The sequence below is a fragment of the Martes martes genome (assembly GCF_963455335.1).
Source record: "Martes martes genome assembly, chromosome: 7".
NCBI classification, from domain to species: Eukaryota; Metazoa; Chordata; class Mammalia; order Carnivora; family Mustelidae; genus Martes; species Martes martes.
In genome coordinates, this window is record NC_137894.1 from 46694774 (window position 1) to 46714175 (window position 19402).

At 50.0% G+C, this 19402-nt stretch overlaps 2 protein-coding genes across 3 annotated transcripts in view; one reads left to right on the plus strand and one right to left on the minus strand.

Moving 5' to 3' along the window:
- The window catches only part of MAP2K1 (mitogen-activated protein kinase kinase 1), an 87018-nt gene extending 72211 nt beyond the window's left edge, over positions 1 to 14807 (plus strand). For both annotated transcript variants that reach the window (XM_080809570.1, XM_080809571.1), the window contains exons 6-11: positions 5180 to 5304; positions 7299 to 7500; positions 8793 to 8857; positions 11361 to 11422; positions 11817 to 11862; positions 12209 to 14807. In XM_080809570.1, coding sequence (XP_080665696.1) covers positions 5180 to 5304; positions 7299 to 7500; positions 8793 to 8857; positions 11361 to 11422; positions 11817 to 11862; positions 12209 to 12322 — 614 coding nt within the window. In that variant the 3' untranslated portion in view covers positions 12323 to 14807. The remainder of the gene's footprint in view (positions 1 to 5179; positions 5305 to 7298; positions 7501 to 8792; positions 8858 to 11360; positions 11423 to 11816; positions 11863 to 12208) is intronic.
- SNAPC5 (small nuclear RNA activating complex polypeptide 5) lies at positions 14733 to 18711 on the minus strand. Its single transcript, XM_080809572.1, has 3 exons — positions 18354 to 18711; positions 16847 to 16936; positions 14733 to 16109 (listed from the first exon to the last, which is right to left on the minus strand). The coding sequence occupies exons 1-3, from the start codon at positions 18441 to 18443 to the stop codon at positions 15990 to 15992; spliced, it is 300 nt and encodes a 99-aa protein (XP_080665698.1). The 5' UTR covers positions 18444 to 18711; the 3' UTR covers positions 14733 to 15989.
- Positions 18712 to 19402: the final 691 nt, after the last annotated feature.

The following is a 19402-nucleotide window of genomic DNA, read 5'->3' on the forward strand; positions in this document are numbered from 1 at the left end:
TCCTTTCCTCTTCCTCCTGTTGCTTCTGTGCTCCCCATTCCCTCCCCTGCAACTCTGCCCTCTGTTCCTTTGTGCCCCATCTCCTTCCATCTTGTGTCCCCAACCCCGCCCCCATAGGGAATGCAAATTCCTGTAATAGTCTTCTCTGCCAAACAAAATGAGGTTCCTCGAATATAGTACCCTTTGACGGGCTGACCCTCTCCTTTGTCCAGGTCCTGCAAAGGACCTTGCCCACTAGTCAGGCTGGCGTTGAGCCTGGCTGGCTGGGAGAATTCAGGGCACAATCCAGAGTGCCCTGAGCATCCCTCCCTCCTTGCCCTTACCATCATACCCACGGGCACACGTTCTTGTTACTTTCTGTGTTCTGTCTCCCCTAGTGGTGATGACCTTGAGGACACGGACAGGAACTGGGTCCCTTTTTACTCATAGCTCAGTTGTAAGTGTTTATAGAATAACCCAGTGACCCACTGAATTATTTAATCCAAACCCTTTGTTTTACAGGGGTAGCGAATGCTCAGAAATTAAGTTAAAATCATTTGCTCTTGGGGGAAGAATCAGAAGGCTTTGCACAGTAGTTATTTCTGGGGCAGAAAATAGGAGAGAAGAAAATACTTCATCCATTTAGTTTTTTCATGAAAACCTAAAAGGAGGGGTTTCATAAAACCTCCTTGTTTGTGTTTGAAAAAGGGCTTACCTGTCCTCATTGTTGTGGGTGCTGAGCAGGATCAGGGCCACAAACCTTCATCTCTCATAGGTTTCCTGGGGTAGCTTGTCAGCCTGGGGGCCTCGTGGATGCTGGATGCTTCCTTCACAATGCAGCCTAGCCCACCAGGTCCTGGGGCTCCTTCCGGCCTGGCCCTCCTGATATTGGGGGGTGAGAAAAGGCCTTGGGAAGCAGAGGGGACCTGGGCCTGTGATTTCAGCAGTGGTTGAGGTTGCTGCTAGGAAAGCTGTGGGGGGAAGCCAGATGAAACAAGCCTCCCAGGGCTCCAGGAGCAGGACAGGAAGGGGATGCAGAAGAACTTGGCACCCAGGAAGCTGAGGGGAGGGTGAGTGGGAAAGGTGCGTGGTTCACCTGCAGGGACCAGCACAGTTAGGGGGGCAGGCCTGAGCTTGGGGCTGGGTCACAGCAGGAAGCTGGGGAGGTAAGGCCAGAGCAGTGGCAGGCTGGGAAAGACCAGCTGAGAGGCAGGGGCTGTCGTGCCAGAGAAGGACAGTGAACACAGGACAGAGGAGGGAGGGCGGGCATTGTGGAGAGCAAAGGGGGGATGCTGACAGGCGGAGGAAGCAGTTTGTCTGGACTTGGGTGACATGGACCTCTTCTGCCCCCAGAGAAGAGCCTGATGGGGCGGGAGCTGCCAGGGGAAGCATGCATTGACCTGGGGGTTCAGCCCCTTTCTCTGGAGTTGAGTGATTTCAAGGCCCAGTCTGCAAGCAACTTCTTGTTTGCCCTTCCAGGTCACCAAGCTGGGCTGTGTGCCTTGCGTGTGGCCCCAGGGTGTGGTCCAGGCAGGGAGAAGCCCTCAGGATTTCCCTCCGCTCCTCCGACCCATCCCCCATGGTCTCTGCAGCCTCCCAGGCAGTTTCCTTCCCTGGCGGTGGGGGAGGCCGGAGCTGACAGCCAGGGATGGAGGAAAGCCGCGTTACATAAGTTTGGAGAAAAAGAGGCTTGCTTGCCATGTGAATAGAAATCAGATCCCAGCAGTGACAGAGGCCGTGTGGCCACTCCTGAGCAGCAGCTACTGGAGAGAACCTCTGAGCCAGCAGAGGAAGGAAAAGTGGGTGGGGAGCTCCTGGGGGGCTCAGGTGGTTAAGCAGCTGCCTTCAGGTTGTGGTCCTGGGGTTCTGGGATCGAGTCCTGCATCGGACTCCCTACTCAGCGGGGAGTCTTCTTCTTCCTCTCCCTCTGCTGCTCCCCCTGCTTGTGTTCTCTTTCTCTCAAATAAATAAATAAAATCTTAAGAAAAAGCTCAGGTGGAGGTGGGTGGGGGATGCTCTCTGTTGGGGAGGGAGGAAGCAGGGCTCTGGTGCCGTGAACTGCTCATCGTGCCCATTGTGGAGGGTCGCCTGTGAAAGAATCCTTTGTCCCTGTAAGGGGCAGGGGTGCTGTGTGCCATGTAAATGCCCACCCCACATCAGGTTGGTCCTGGTCACCATCGGGTGAGGTCACAAGCGCCGTGACTGTTAGCACCGCATCACTGACAGGCGGGTGGGTGCTGGGGCTGCAAAGGGACCCACTCAAGGCTGCAAGTGGGGGGGTGGGTAGGGGGTGGGGGGGGCGTGGGCAGGGTGGGGATTTGAATACAGGTCCCTTTAGCCAGGGGTGCTCTTCGACTTGAGAACAAGGCCCAACCTGCCTTGGGCACATTTGGGAGGTGAAGGAGGCACAGGCATGAAGGGCTGGGGCATCCGGTGGCAAGTGTTGGAGTGTCCGGTGTGTGCTGTCCCCACAGCACCATCTCCCAGCTAGCTGTCCCCAGCTCTGTCCTGCCACTCCACGGAGCCCACTGCATCCTGAACATTAACCAGTATGTTTGAAGGGATTGCGTAGGAGGCTACACAACAAGTGGCTGAGGGGAGTAGGGTTGGGTCATGTGACAGGAGGGTGGGCGAGAAGAGGACAGGCCTAGGTATCAGAGAAGGTCTGACTTTCTGGTTCCAGCTGTACCCAGTTTCTGCTGGGCCAAGTTCCTAGACCCTTCTGGGCATTAGACTGAAGGGGAGAAGCCAGATTCCTTCTCATGTTACTTCTGATGCCTACATTCTGGAAGTCTGTATGTAGGAGACACAGGGAGGGTGCCAGGGGTTGGGAAAGGTCTCACGTCCTGTGCCACGGTGAGGGCTGGGTCTTGGGAGGACCACACCAGTGGCTCTGAGTGCTCATGTGTATACACGGTGGGTTCAGAGCCATTCTGTCACAAGCGTTGGAGCCCCTGGTGCATGTTGGTTACAGTCCTGGCTCCGGGCCCACAGTGGTGAGGCCCTCTGGTGAAGGGGGTGGTGGGCACAAAGGAGCTTGAGCGGGAATGAGGGCTGAGGTGGGAGGGGCAGGGAAAGGACCTACTGGGATAGGAGAGGGTTTTGTTTTTTTTTTTTTAAGATTTTATTTATTTATTTGACAGAGATCACAAGTAGGCAGAGAGGCAGTTGGGGTTGGGGGGTGGGGAGGAGGCAGGCTTCCTGCTGAGCTGAGAGCCCGACTCGGGGCTTGATCCCAGGACCCTGAGATTATGACCTGAGCCGAAGGCAGAGGCTTAGCCCACTGAGCCACCCAGGCGCCCCAGGAGTGGGTGTTTTTGTGGTGTTTTTTCCTACTTTACCCTTGGAAAGAAACTTACGAAGACTTGTTAGAAACTGTTTAAGGATAAATACAAGCATGTATCATTTCATTGTGCTTTGCAGATACTGCACTTTTTACAAAATGACGGTTTGCATCAGTCCTGTGTTGAGCAAGTCTATACCATTTTCCCAACAGCATTTGCTCCCTTCATGTCTCTTGGTCACATTTTGGTAATTCTTGAATTTTTCAAACTTTCTCATTATCATATTTGTTACGGTAATCTGTGATCAGTGATTGTGCTTTGCCGAAAGCTCAGGTTAACCATGGTTAGCATTTTTTAGCAATAACGTATTTTTAAATTCAAGTATGTACATCTTTTTTTTTTAAAGACATAATGCTGCTGTATACTTAATAGACTCCCATCTAGTGTAAACATAACTTTTAAAACATATATTTATTTGAGAGTGAGTGAGCATGAGTGGAGGGGTGGGGAGCAGAAGGAGAGGGGGAGGGAGAAGCAGATGTCTGCCTGCTGAGAAGGGATTCCCCAGCTCTCCTCACCCCACCTGGGGCTCGATCCCAGGACCCTGAGATCATGACCTGAGCTGAAGGCAGCTGCTTAACCAACTGAGCCACCAAGGTGTCCCAGCATAACCTTTATATGCACCAGGAAACCCAGACAAATTATTTGACTCCCTTTATTGTGATACTCACTTTATTGTAGTGGTCTGGAACTGAACCTGCCAGATTTCAGAAGTGTTCCTGTCAATGCCTTCATCTGAGTATTGAAGGGAAAAATAATAAAATGGGAATAGTGGTTCTAGCAGTTTTGGCTTATGGGGATTGGTTTTTTTCCTCTAATTTTCCACATATTTTATAATTTCTATAATAGTGTCTCTATTACTTCTGTCAAAGACTATCTGTCTGGTTTATGCTTTGCTCCTGAGTAGGGCCTGCTTACTGCGTGGCTCCCACTGCTGATGTCTGCCCACAGAACCCTGGCCTGGGGATTTTTACCAAGTCCCAGCCTTGTCTCCCCACCTGTAAATGAGAACACTGGACTCTGTTCTGCCCACTTGCCAGGGCAGTGGTTTGAATCAGGGGAAGTGGGGGAAGAAAAACATTTGAAAGTTAACCTCCCTCTGCAAAGGGAAAGGCCGATGAACTAGTAGTCATGGGGGCAGCTGGGTGGGAAGTGGGGAGGGTCCGGGTGCAGGGAAGGGGTTGGGGCTAATTCTGGGGGCACTGCCTTGCCTGGCCCCAGTAGGGCAGCGAGGGGCTCTCCTTGACTGACAGTGGGCCTCAGCTCTGTAGGCTGTTTGGGAAATCACTTCTGAGAAAGATAATCATAAGGCCTCACTCCCAGCCTCTGCCACACGTATTCAGAAAATGATGCTCTGTGCTTGGTATCAAGGTCAAGCATTGAAACTCCTGCCCCCATCCCATCTCCCTTTAGTCTCTGGTCTGTAGCCTTAGCAAGCATACAGGTTTTATTTGTTGTATTTTTCTTCCTGCCTCATGATCCAGCCATAGATACTTGGTCTTGCCAGTAAGGGTGATTGAAGCAATGAAGTTTGAAATCTTGATTATTTGTGATAACTGACTACTTCCTGTGGGTCATGTGTTCAAGTTCGGATTCTCAGAGTGGGAATCCGCTGTCTTTCTGTCCTGCTTGTACAACAGGTGGCCATTTCCTCTCTTGAGAATCCTTTCTCAAACCCTGAATAAAGGGGTATAAGGGACCTTGGTGTCCAGCGTTTGCAAGCCAGGGGCTGGGTGTGATGGTCGCAGGTGCTTGGACTCATGGTCAGGGCTGGGCTGTCTGGAGAACGTTGACCCTTCTCCCTCCCCAGTCCACCCTTGTCAACTTCCTCCCTTTCTGTGTTCTCTCCCCTGCAGATGTCAAGCCTTCCAACATCCTCGTGAACTCCCGTGGGGAGATAAAGCTCTGTGACTTTGGGGTCAGTGGGCAACTCATCGACTCCATGGCCAACTCCTTCGTGGGCACAAGGTCCTACATGTCGGTATGAGCAGTGGGTTCTGTTTCTCCAGCATCTTGCCTGGTCAGGGATAGGAGCCAAGCGGGTAGCTTCCCCCATGGCGCCAGGAGGTGGGTGATGGTGGGGGGGAGGAGAAGGAAATGAGGGAGGAGGCATCGGTGGCTGCGTCAGCATGTTCTCTTCTCACCCCCATGCCACAAGCTTCACGGGGGCAGGGATAGGACTGTGGGGGGTCTCAGTTGTCCCTAGGGGCTGGCTTGGGGCCTGGCATGTGGTAGGTGCCCGGGGAGTGCTTGGCGAGTAGGCTAATGTTTGGTTGACTGAACGGGTGGTAGTTGGCTAGTGTGCTCTAGAGAAGGATTCAGAAAGGGGGAGATGTGACTCTGGGTGAGTGGGGATCTCCGTGGAGATCCAGGCGTGGATTAATCTGGTGGGGAGGCAGAGGCTGGGGCATCCCGGCACACAGGGTGTTTTCTGAGTTCTCTTCCCCATCCTTGAGTAAGCTCATCTGATCTATGTGATTGCCCTGTGAAGAGCAGATTATCGCTCCCATTTTAGAGATGAGGAAAGGCAGATGCAGAGTCTGGACTGAAAGCCAGGTCTCCTTGCCAGTTAGTCCCCTGTGCTCAGCATGCCCTCACTTGCCCTTTGGGTCCGATTCCACACCTGCTTCCGGCCTCCATGTGTGGAAGTTGATGCCCACATCCTCATTCCTTCTCGCCCGCCCGCTGCCCCCACCTGGGCAGCCACTGTCCGCATGACTGGCCCAGTGCTGACCCACATTTCCACCCCCTCCACTCGAGTGACACAGTCTTTCAGAAACATGAAACAGGGCTCTTCAGGTTCTTCCCTCAGTGTCTAAGAACTGAGCAGTTAGTGTTCTGGGCGACTCACCTGCCGCTGCAAAGTTCAAAATCTGTCAACAGGCCCTGGGACCCGTTGATCAGGGTTAGTGGTTTGGGTGTTTGTGGTTACGTGGTCAGTTCCAAAATAGTCCAGTGTTTGAGTTAGTGAAAAATCCTATGGGAGATATTAACGATGTCCAAAAACACATACAGTGGTCAGGATGAAGATTTTTTTTTTTGTGGAGTTCTTGAAATACAGATGCTATTTCAGTTAATGCTGGATAAAAATAATGCTTTGTATAGTAATATGTACTTTTTTCCCTGACTCTTCCTGCCAGTAACAGCCAATATTTGTATAGCATTTTGCGACATCTAACATCCGTTCCCATTTGGGTTTGGCCTTCTCAGTAACCCCATTAGTTAGTTAGTGTTTTCTGATGTCCATATTGTCCTCACCACCACCTTCATCAGCTCCACTTTATAGATGAGGAAACTGAGGCTCAGGATCACATAGTTTACAAGTCACAGAATTGGGACTTGAACTGAGATTTCCTGACCCCAGATCCTTTGCCTTTTCTACTGTTCCATGTTGTCCAAGGACAGTCAGTGAGTCTGTGGTGATCTGGTCTTAGAGCTCAACTTTCTTGACTCTGAAGGCCACTGTTCTTTCGACCCACTGCACAATTCGTTCATGATCCGTGTTCTGGAAGCCTCATGTTCCACACCTAGGTGACAAGATGAGCCTTGCAGGCTGGGCTTTGAACCAGTTACCCTGCGTGTCCAAGACAGTGACAAGGCGGGGCAAAACTGGGGGTACAGTTGAAGCGGCAGCCGGGGTCCAGGCAGGCCGGAGGCTGTTAGTTGAGGGCGGGGAGGAGGCATGGGTCAGAGCCATGGGAGCCAGCTAGGATTTGAACACAGTGGTTGGAGGCAGGTCAGAGACGGGGTTAAAGCAGTTAGTGGAGGTCCCAAAGAAGATAAAATGCATCAGTAGATCCAGGGCCGGGGCCCAGACCAAGCAGGGGAGACCACTCCCTACAGTGCACACAAGCCTCAAAGAGGCAGGGAGGCCTGAGGCCCCGCTTTGAGCCTCCATGGGGTGGGCCTCTCCCTCAGCCGCGCGGGCCCGGATTAGCTCACAGGTGATCAGAACTGTGTCTGTCTCTCGTGCAGCCGGAAAGACTCCAGGGGACTCACTACTCGGTGCAGTCGGACATCTGGAGCATGGGGCTGTCTCTGGTTGAGATGGCAGTGGGGAGGTATCCCATCCCTCCACCAGACGCCAAGGAGCTGGAGTTGGTGTTTGGGTGCCCAGTGGAGGGAGATGCGGCGGAGACACCACCCAGACCCAGGACTCCTGGAAGGCCCCTCAGCTGTGAGTGGCCTGGTGTGGCCCCCGCTTGGACTGGGGGCAGAGGGGCGGGGTCCCTTACTCTGGTGGGTTTCGGGAGGGCTGGTTCTCTGGATATTCTCCCGAGACTGCCTGCCTGTCTCTGGATGCCAGGCTGGGGTGGGAGGCAGAGCAGGCAGAGGTCTCCAGGTGGGTGTTAGATTATTGTTACTAGCAACATCTTCTCCCCCTCTGTTGAGTGTTGGCTGTGTTCCTGGCATGGCATTTAGCACTTTATAGGTGCTGTCTGATTTTTAAAAATCATGACTTTTTTTTTAGGAATTTTTTTTTTTTGGAGATAAAATTCATACAACATAAAATGCACATTTTGAAGTGTACATTTCATTGGTTTTTAGTATATTCTTCATGTTGTGCACCCATCACGACTGTGTTATTCGAGAACATGTCCATCACCGTAAAAGAAACTTCACCTCCATGAGCAATCACTCCTGTCTCCTCCCACCCCCAGCCCCAGTAGACACTGATCTACTCTGTGTCTCCATGGATTTGCCGAATATTATCTAATTTTAATAGTGAATGTGTGTGAACACTTTTATAACCTCTAGAGTCAAGGAAACTGAGGCACAAAGTGCCTGGCTTGTCAAGACTGCACACCATAAGTGGCCAAGCCTGAGTCCTAGGTGTTGAGTGCTGTGCAGCATGGCCTGCCTCTCTGATCATGCATAATGAGAAGTAAACCTGGTATTGGGAAGATCCTGGCCCAGCCACCATCTTCTGATGTACTTCCTGCTGGGACATTTGTGACCAGGAGGACCTGGTATCTGTCCCTGGGAGGACCTCATAGGAGAGGGCATATATGAAGGGAGAAATAGAGGAAGGCAGGGATAGCTGATGGTGGTGGGTCACTGGAGGGACTGTGGCTGTGGCCTTTGAGGCTGGCCTGGGACTCTGGAGGATAGAAGGAGGAGACCCAAGTTCAGGGAGAACTAAAACAGTCCTTGAGTTACTTAGTTATTACCTCATTTCCTCCTCTCTCAATGTAAGGAAGGGAAGAAGGGCAGACATGATTATCCATCTCCACTGTAGCAAAGTCCATACTCAGCAGTCAGTGGATTTGCCCGAGGTCGCAGACCTGGGGGGTGAGAGAGCCCAGAATCCTCCCCTGGCTGGCCAACTCTGTGGCCTCTGCTGGTCCGCTCTGTGTTCGGCCTTATCTGTGTTTCTGCTTATTATCCAGGACCCATGCTCCAATCCCTAGCCTCATGTTGACAAATAACTTATGAGAAGTGTTTTCTTTTTTCTTGTGAAATATGTAGCTTATGGAATGGACAGCCGACCTCCCATGGCGATTTTTGAGCTGCTGGATTACATAGTCAATGAGGTAAGTGCTGCATGGCTTCTTTGACCTTGGTATTTGCTTCTCTTAAGCAAACAGTTAATTTGATTGGGATACCTGTGAGTTGTTCACGCAGTGGGGCTTCTTGGGCCCTGAGGGTTTCTCGTGGGGCATCGTGCTGTTGCAGTGGGGGGCAGGTGTCCCTTCCCCAGGGAACAAACAGCCTTGGGTAGCTCTGAGTTTGTCCTGCTCAGTCAGGAGCCCCCAGTGTGCCCACGCCATGCCTGCTGCTTCATTCATCAGGCAGTCCTTGTGCACTTACTGTTGGTTGGGCACTGCGGGCGGAAGGTAGGGATGAGGTGGGGTCCACAGGTGGAAAAACAGAAGTCCCTGGTAGTGAAGACCACTAGCTTCATATAGGAGGCAAGACAGATACATACATACCTGTAGGGTAGGGTTTTCTCTAGTAAGTGCCTTTAAAAACCAGTAGGTGTAAAAAAAAATGACAGTGTAGAAATGGAAGATATTCACTATAGACTGTGTGAAAAATACTACAAAGTACTATGTATACTGTGGTCAGTTCTTTAAAAATTTTTTATGAAAAAAATCTATGCATGTATGTGCATATGAAGTCTGGAAATTAGTAGGAAACAGTGGTTTTCTCGGGGTGACGGAAGTTTCTTTTGGCTTATTGCTGCTGACTGACTTTAATGCAAAGAACACATTATTTGTGTAAAACCTACACCAGTATGTTTAAGTGAAAAGAGGACAGAGGATGGTAGAGAAGGACCAGCAGTCCTCCAACCCGGGTTAGAGGGGGTGGGAAGCAGTGGGGCAGGGGTGGGTGGGGCAGGGCTTGGGGACGGAATGTTGGGTGGCAAGGCCAGCACAGCCGCCTCAGGGGCAGCATGGATAGTGGGTGAGAAACGACCAGTTCTGGGGTGCACCGTCAAAGGTACAGCCCTGTGCTCTTCTTCCTCAGACTGGCAGAGTGACTTTTCATATTCCTACTGCGCTCTAAAACCAGCCCTCAGAAAGGTCCCCTTGTCCCTTACAAACTCAACAGGGAAATCCTACTTCCCTCCAGCAGTTAATAAATCACTGACCAGGGAGGTTAATTGACCTCTCCTTACTGTCCAGCTTTATGCCAAGCACCCTGGGACATGGAACGGAAGCTCAGGATGTAACCTCGGCTGCTTAAGTGCCTTGTGTCTGTGGTGGTCGGGAAGGCCACCCTCTACTGCTGGGATCTGAGCTGGGTGCTGGGTAGGTGGTGGGGGGAACCACATTAAAGGGAGGAGCTGGCCTGGGCTAAATAAGCCGCTGCCAGTCTCCTGCTGGGCCCTGCTTGCTGGCGGGAAGGGGTGCCCAGCTGGCTTCATTATCCTCTTCACACAGGTGAGAAAGCTCAGGCTCCAGGATGAAAAGTAGCTCAGGTCCTTCCCAGCTAGTGCTCTTCCGTCTTTACCAGCCACACGTCCCAGGCCGCTGGGTTGCACGGCAGCAGGTGCGGGTGCCTCACGGCCCCTGCTTTGTCACCCCTTTGTCCCCCATCCTACTCAGGACTAGCCTGGCCTCAGGAGGCCAAGCTGTCCATCTCTCCTTGAGCGTTCCCTTTACCCCCCTCAGCAGGCATGACGCTCTCCAGGGTGGCCTGAGCTGGGATGTTGAGTCTGTGACTCAGATGAGGCTTGCCGACTTGCTGTGCCGGTGAGGCCTTGGGGGTGAGGCGGGGGGAGAGGCAGGGCTTTCTGGGCAGTGGCAGTGTCTGCTTTTCAGTGTCAGCGCGCCTGCTCATCTGGGCTGCACATCGAAGCAGCGACTTCTCGGGCACGGTCTGGAGTCGGGCTCCCGGAGCTCCACTCAGACCCGGCACAGGTCATGTGAGGGTGCAGTGCATGAGCCAGCTGCTCCAGGGCTCTGTCCCGGTGACCCTGCGTGGCCTCCACTGCGTACCCCGTGTCCTCGCACTGATGCCTGCACATGGCCGCATTCCCGGCTGGTCTTGCAGACCCAGCCTTCTGTCTGCTACTGTTTTATTATCCATCTTGTGCCCTTTCTTCGGGGCTCAGAAAAGGGAGACACATTTTATTACTCTTCAGGTAACTTCTGTGACATGCACAGGTGCTGACTGGCCTGGGGTACGTCTGCACAGCACCCCTATAGCTGCTCCGCTAGTAATTGCTGGTGTGTGTGCCACACTCCAAGGTTTATGGTTGGCAGTGTCCGTGGGAAAGGGTCCCAGAGACCCTGAGGCCCTCCTCGTCTCACAGGAGGATGAACTAAGGCTTACAGAGAAACAGTGATTTGTTCAGTCACTAGACAAGTGAATGGCAGAGCACTGACCGGGCCCCAATTCTGAGTGTGCTTTGTGAGTCCAGCGGTTCCACCTGGATGACCCCGCAGGCAGCCCCCGGCCCCCCAGCCCTGTCCTCCCCTGGCTGGAGAAGGGCAGTGCTGCCCAGAGGTCTGCGGGGAGGGAGCTGGTGGGGAATATGGCTGGAGAAGGAAGCCAGGCTTTTTTTTACGTCCTGACATGTATTTGCAGCCTCCTCCAAAACTGCCCAGTGGAGTGTTCAGTCTGGAATTTCAAGATTTTGTGAATAAATGGTAAGTCTGCTACTTGCTCTCTAGAAGAGTTATGCTGGTTTTGTCACACACACACCACCCTCCAGCCCCCGGTCTTGGGGGAGCAGAGCTCTGCCCTTTTCCCTGTACTTCCAGAGTGCCATGACTTCGGGGACTGGCCTGACTACAGCAGTGGGTCAGAACTGCTGCTTTTGGCACCTGCTCTACAGGGACTGGCAGGTTGCCTTTGGGTCGTTTAATTCAGCAAGCATCTGTTAACCTGCAGGCATGCCACTCTGCTGGAACAGGAAGGCCTTGGAGAAAGCTCAGGCCCTCAGAAGCTACAAGGTGTGGGGAGGGCAGGCATGTAAATGTTAAGTAACTGGAGTGGGAACCAGTGCCAGGCAGTCTCTCTCACATTATCTTTTTCTTTCAGCTTAATAAAAAACCCAGCAGAGAGAGCAGATCTGAAGCAACTCATGGTAAGGCCACTGATTTCCAATTTGTACACAAATTATTCATTTGTTCTGTCAGTCGTCTGCCCACTACTCCCTGAGCCCATTCCCTGCTCTGCCTTGACTTCTGTGCTCCCGCTGCCCCAGGGGCTGCAGGATCCTGAACGTCAGCCTCTTGTGTCCACCCCCAGCAGTGTAAAGGCCAAGCGGAGGCCCTTCTGGCAGCAGCTGGCCACTTTCGCGCGCCCTGACTGCTGCCCTAGGACAGGCTCCAGGGGTACCTTCCAAGCAAAGCTCTAGCCCCAGGACTCTTGACCTTTCTTTTTAAGGTTTTTTTTTTAACACCACTTACTCTCCGTTTTCCTGCACACAGGTTCATGCCTTTATCAAGAGATCTGATGGGGAGGAAGTGGATTTTGCAGGTTGGCTCTGCTCCACCATTGGCCTTAACCAGCCCAGCACACCGACCCACGCAGCTGGCGTCTAAGTATGTGGGAAGTGGTAGAGAGCGAGTCCCCTGCCCAGTGGTGTGCCATGTCGCTTCCGGGCCTCTTGCCCATGCCTGTCTCTGTTCAGACGTGCATCTCACCTATGACAAGGGATGAAGAACACAGCATGTGCCAAAATTCTGTTTGTGTCATTTTTAATATTGTCTTTATTCTTCCTGTTCTCCCCCTAAGTGGATTGGCTTTGTGCTTGGGGCTATTTTTGTGTATGTCGATCAACACACGCGCAATGTGGAATTACAGTGAAACTTTGGTGACCGTGGGTAGTCATTCTTATTACTGAAAATTGCACTGCTCTTTCCTCACCGTGACTGGCTAGCTGCCTGTATTTTCAGGATTCTCTGACACTTGGTGGTACTGCATTCTTGCCAGGCAGACCTTCTATTTGAGCAGGAAGGGGCCTTGTAAGATCCTTCACAGGCAGTGCATGTGAAGCATGCTTTGCTGCTACGAAAAAGAACATCAGAAAGTATATATCGTTATTTTATTATATTTTTGCTTTTGGTGTAGAATGAAGCAATTTCTATCAAAATCTAGCCAGAGCCCTTCACTGCCATGATAGCTGGGGCTTCACCAGTCTGTCTACTGGGATGATTTGTAGACTTCTGGTTGTATTTCTATATTTATTTTTAAATATATTATGTGGGATATTTAGTGGTTTATGTCTCTTTGAGTTATAGTGTTTCTAAAATGGTGGTTACTTTGAATGTTACAAATGGATCAAGGCATTAAAATGTATGAGATTTCTTTCCCCAAATCCAAGCACTGATGCTATTGTAAACAAGTGTGTATAGTGCCTAAAAACTGTATGAAAATCCTTTTAACCATTTCAGTCCAGATGTTTAACAAATCTAATCTCTTATTCTAATAAATATACTATCAAGTTAAAAGGATGGAAAAATATGTCTACTTTTGTGGTAGGATTTTCAGTGTCTCTGGTACACATACACAAAGTCAGATGATTTGGCCAAGCCTTATAGTGAGGGCACAGGTGGAGACAGGAAGGAGGCTGGAAGGCAGAAATGCCACACTGAGGACAAGTTCAGTGCTCTGGACTAATGGATCTTCCTGTGATTCCAGGCTTTGGACTTTGTCCAGCCCTTTCCTCCACTTATGTGTGAATCTTCCAGCTACCTTTCCTGTGGACCTGTGAATAGATCCCATCTCTTCCTGCCATTTCGACACAGGGAAAAGCAGTAGGTGAGGTGGGGCTTGCGGTGTCACCGGTGTGCTCCCAGGAGCACCCTGCTCTTGGCTTGCCGTGCGTGACTGGTGTGGGAGCCTCTGCCTGGGACACCCAGTCCTATGCTGCTTTGTTCCACTGAGCAGTACTCTCCCCTCTTTAACCAGTGACTTCTTTACACTTTCTTAGAGAGGAATGGACCTGATACTGGCTTTGTCCTGCCTGTGAGGTAGCAGTGAAGTCACAGAAAACAAAGCCATGTCCCACTGACCTTTGCTGCTCAAGTGACTTTCAGAACTTGAGATACTTGTGATGATGCCTGGTTAGCACCTCCTTCCTCATTTTTTTCAAGAGGGCAGGTTATAGAAAACCAAAATAAACACGTCTTTAAAAACAAAAGGCCCGTTTTGTTTTTAAACTAAAAACAGGACCTGGGTAAATCTCCTCAGTAGGTAGTTGAACTCTGGATCTCCTAGAGCTTGGAAGGCAGCCAGGACGTTAAAAACCGCTTTGTGGTATATACACGGCGGCTTTGGCCAGTCCGCTTTCTCTTGCCAGGAGGCTAACATCTGTTCGAAGTCAACAGTCTAACCTGCATGTTTCAACATCCATTCAAACCGAGGTTTAAGACTCACACCATGACTTTTTTACTAACGGAGAGGATATGAACCAAGAAGGTCTCATTAAAATGTGCAAACTTCATCTTAGGAGGAAGGTGTAACCTGCAGTCTAACACCAGCATCTGAATGCTTTCGTGTTCAGTGTCTTTTGAGGGGTGTTTTAAATTCCCTATTTACATGCAAATGTATTACATTGAGAGTCAAGAGGTTTTTTCCTAGTAATTTTTACCAAGAATGATCTTGTTCTTAAGAATGAGGTCACCTGCCTCCCTCTTGCTGTTTTGAATTTCCTTTGTCAAGTCCCTCCCTTAGACTTCCTCTTGTTGAGACACCGACAATAGTTGGATTTTTTACATACTACCTCGTCGGAATACCGTCATTTTACCCACAGGACTCAGAGAGGCAAAGAGTTAAGAAGACAAGCAGCCAGTTAGTGGTAGAGCTACAATTCAGAGCCAACTTCTCTAGCTCTCAGAATCCCACGCTTGTATTTTAAATAAAACCCCCAAGTGTAATAGATTGCTTTTCATCGCACAACAGTCTGCACATTGTCTTTTCCAAGGAACATGCTCATTTAAACTTCTATTTAAGAGTAGCTCAAAATAACTTTAATGAAATGTTGATTAATAAATACATTCATGTTCTCTTCTGGAACGGTTACAGAACAAGTTCTGCTTGAGGAGGTTCTTTCTGTTTTGTTTGGCTTTTCTGTTGCTTGGGCAGGGTAAATTACTTTTATAAAATTAAGCAACTACTTAACTGTATATTCACTGGAAGAGGGACAGTATGGAGAAGTAAATCTCAGCTGTAAGTAGCAAGTTTTAACTGTTATTCTGTAACTGTCATCAGTACAAAACCCTGATCCCCCAAGCAGTGATTTAATGGCACATTTCCCAAGTCCAGAAATGGGTTTTAAACCATTCTGCTTTACTTTTTTGCCCCAGGGGAGGAACTAATCCTTTCCTCTGTTGCTATCTGGAAACTAGGAAGCTGCAGGACAGCTCTTTATCTGTACTTTCTTTCTTTTTTTTTTTTTTTAAGATTTTATTTGTTTATTTGACAGAGATCACAAGTAGGCAGAGAGGCATGGCGGGGTGGGGAAGCAGGATCCCTGCTGAGCAGAGAGCCTGATGCGGCGCTCAATTCCAGGACACTGGGATCGTGACCTGAGCAGAAGGCAGAGGCTTTAACCCACTGAGCCACCCAGGCACCCCTATCTGTACTTTATTTCTAAGCACATTTTCCCACTGTGATGTCTCAACCTACAGGTGAATGGCAGCCCCACAAAGCCCTCTACAGTACAGTGTTCTTACCTGCTCCACCGAGAGGTGGCAGCAGCTTGTGTTCTCAAGTGGCCCTCTGGCTCCTCACTTGTCATCCTTCTCTCCTAGACCTCGGCCTTGCTCTGCTCACAATAGTTCAGTGGCATCCACAGAGCCTTTAATTGGTTTTCTTAAAAGAGGTATTGCTGACTGGAAAGGCTGGCTTGTATTTAAACTCTGCCCTTTGTGCAAATGCCAGACTTTCTCAATAGCATTTTAGAGGAAATTTTGTTTTGAGCATAATTACTAAATCTGACCAGAATACAGTTACAGTACCACGCGTATTGCTCAATGCTAAGACACTGCATGTCTGCTTTTCCATATGGCACTAATTTTTGTTAAAGTGTTCTGAAACTTGAGTTCTTGATGGAACCATTTTCACGACTATACAACCTAAAGTTCTTGCTTCCTTTTAAAGCAGACCAGAAGGCCCATGGAAAGAAAATTTTTTTGAAGAGACAAAAGTTCCTCAGATGTAGTAACTTAGTTCCTGTAACTAAGCTTGGTTCTTCCCTACCCTGCTTCAGGAATCTGATTCTTCTTCCTCTTCCTCCTCCTCCTCCTCTTCGGGCACATGGCTCCTTGTGCTCAACTCCAGTGCCGTTTGGTTGATTGATGCTTCATTGTCAACATGAACCAACATCTGCTTTAGGCAAGGACATTATGGGTTAGTAGAAAAGACACTGGCCTCAAACCAGCAAATTCTTAAATATGTTTTAAAATCAAATTTCAACTGCACCTTCATTCCCAATAATTATCATCAGGAGGTAAGGCCACTTCCTATTTTTCCAATTTCTACCCTGGCCCTCTTACCCCCACCCCCCCACTGCCAAAATGGGAGGAGACTAAACACTTAAATGGCTTAAATACACCTGGAAGAAAAAGTGCTCAAATATGGGATATTTAGAAAGAAGAATATTGTACTATTTTACTTGAGGGCATTAGTAGAAGGAGATGTTGAGGATTGGAACTCGCTTTTTAGCACTATGCTTTGTAGTTGAAGCTACAATCTGTTCTTAAATCCCAGGCTTACTTATTCACGAAGCAGTGGAAGTTCTGACAAACTCCTGCAAAGCTCTCCAACTCTCCCTGGGTTCACTGGAGTAACTACAGAGGTCAGATGACTAGGAGGGTGCAGGCAATACCACAGTACCTGACTAATAAATCAAGGTCTCACTAGCTGGTAGAAAAGTGGCTGTTCCCTGTCTAAAACAGTGATACTGAAATAGCCAGTTTATAACACTAGAACATTCTTACAAGCAATTCCCTGAGTCCTCTGGGTGTGATAATGTAATTTACAAAAAGTTTTGGCTTCCAGGCAGCATGAGAGCAGAATGCACTTTGCATTCTCTCCCTAGGCCCACACTTGATTCAACTTACATCAGGTGACTGTTCAGGTGCAGGTTGAGAAGACAACATATCATCCCCTCTCCTAGAACTAATCATTGATTGGAGGGCTAGTTCTTCAACCTAGAAAAGAAGAGGTGAGGACACTTTGCTTACTATTTCACTGGACTACTGACATGGGTAAAATCTGCTGAGCACGCTGTCAAAGGCTGGAGCATGAGGAGAAGAGAAAACAGTGGTTCTAGAGGGAAGGATGGGGCTTTTAATCTTTACCCACATTTTAAGGAAAGAAGCCAAGAAAAACCTCCAGCCCCTTCCCCCTGGGTGTACAGATATCTCAGCTGAGATATCTCAGACGTTCATTCCCCTACATAGATAAGATCTGGGTAGAAAAGCCAAGTGTGCCCTTAAAAAGGCAAGCCATCTTCTGATTCCACAGAAGGCCAATTCCCCAGACTATAGAGTATTTTTTTAAAGATTTTATTTATTTATTTGACAGAGATCACAAGTAGGCAGAGAGAGAGGGGGAAGCAGGCTCCCTGCTGAGCAGAGAGCTGGATGCGGGGCTCAATCCCAGGACCCTGGGATCATGACCTGAGCCGAAGGCAGAGGCTTTAACCCAGTGAGCCACCCAGGCGCCCCCAGACTATGGAATTCTACAGTAATGAGAAAGGGAAGGCTGGAAGAATAAAAAGTACACACACACACACAGAATAGAAAGTACAAGTGTTTCCTGGAGCATAAAGGAACTGAGGCTTTAGAGGTCGTCCTCATCATCATACAGGACACACACCCACCGGGTACTTTGTACAGGTACTAGTGATACAAGAACATAACTAAGTGCCACCCATTACAACTGTCCTGAGGAAAATAATGTTTAGATTATGTCGCAGCTGTACACTGCTTTTCAGCTTAAAAACGGCCTTCATAACCTGCGTCTCATTTGGACTTAAGATCCTGAAGAAGAGTTCTAAGCCGCCCTTATCAACATCATCTCACTGGGACAAAGAGGGTGGATTAGGCACAGGTGTGGGAAATGGCCCTGGTGCACCTAAATCTCGTCAGCAGCAGCTGCCAGAAGAAAAGCTATTGGGAACTCACAAGCCTGCAAGTGAGCACGTGAGGGAAGAGGGAGAGAATCCCCAAAACGACAAGTTTCTTTCCTCAGGGCCTCGCTTGCTTTCTTTGCACAACGCATCTAGGAGTCTCCTCTGGCTTAACAATACTGGAGCTGTTTCAAGCGCCAAATGGAGCTAGTAAACGGTGGCTAGCACATGCTGAAGGAGCTCGAGAGAAAGCGGTCCGCACGTGGTGTACGGAGCACCTGCATTTACGGGTGTTGGGAGCGTGGCGGGGACCCTGCCGCACGTACACATCGCTGGACCTCAGTCTAGACCTGCAGGATCCAGATTCTGAAAGGAGTGGGCTCGCAGTATCGAACATGCTCCCCCAAGGGCTTGTCAACCACCAGGTGGACGCCGCCGACGCCTAGGGTTCCCGCGGCGGCGGGGTGGAGGGGTGGGAAAGAAGCGGGGGTCACCTTGAGCCGGTTCAACTGGTCGTGCAAGGCCGCCTTCAACCGCAGCAGCGTCTCCTCCTCCTTACGCAGCTCCTGAAGCCGGCTAAGCATGGCGTCCCCTCCCGCCCGCTGTCCGCCCGGCGCTCGGTAACGACGTCATGAGCCCCGCATTTCCGGAAGCCGAGCGGCGGGCTGGGCGGGGCTGGAGCCACGTGGGCCAAGGCGCTTCCGGCTCGCTGTCCGCGCTACCACCCGCTGCCGTCTGAGTGGGCCTGCTCTGCCCAGCACAATCCCGGGTTTTTAACCGAAAACACTGGAGTTCAGTAATCATCAGGAATCCTAAAGCACAGGGCGTGGAGCAATAAAGAACTTGAGAGGTAAAAACTGTCAAGTACCCACTTTCAAATGCTGCTTCTAAGCAGTACTCCCAGCATCGTACTTTCACTGTTTTTGCAACAGTGGCTCTTTTTAACTCCACAAAACCTGCAGACGCACCTGAGGGCAGAGACCCAAAACACAAGCAACTAGGGCAGAGGCGCACAAGCCCTGTTGATTTTTGCAGACAAGGATTCCTGGTCACATGAGAGTGGTTCCCAAGAGGCAGCGCAAGTTAGAGCAGGAAAATAAAGCATTGCTAACATTCAGTTGGGACGCGGTGCCTTTAAACGCTAACGGATGGAGATACATAACCTGGATCTGGATTTTAAGGTTATCAAAGGAAACCAGATACAAAACCACCCTGATAAGAGAGAAAACATAGGTCAGGACAGGTCAACCCTTAAGGTGGTTAAGATACGCTGACAAAACAGGGTAGGAAAAAACCGTCTTTTTAAAAAAAATTTTATTTGACAGAGATCACAAGTAGGCAGAGAGGCAGGCAGAGAGAGAAGGAAGCAGGCCTCCTGCTGAGCAGAGCCCGATGTGGGGATCCATCCCAGAACTCTGGGATCATGACCTGAGCCGAAGGCAGAGGCTTTAACCCAGAGCCACCCAGGCTCCCCCCGGCCCCCCCACAATGTCCTTTTGGACACACTTCTCTGCGATATACTCAACATATCCATCCCTTCACT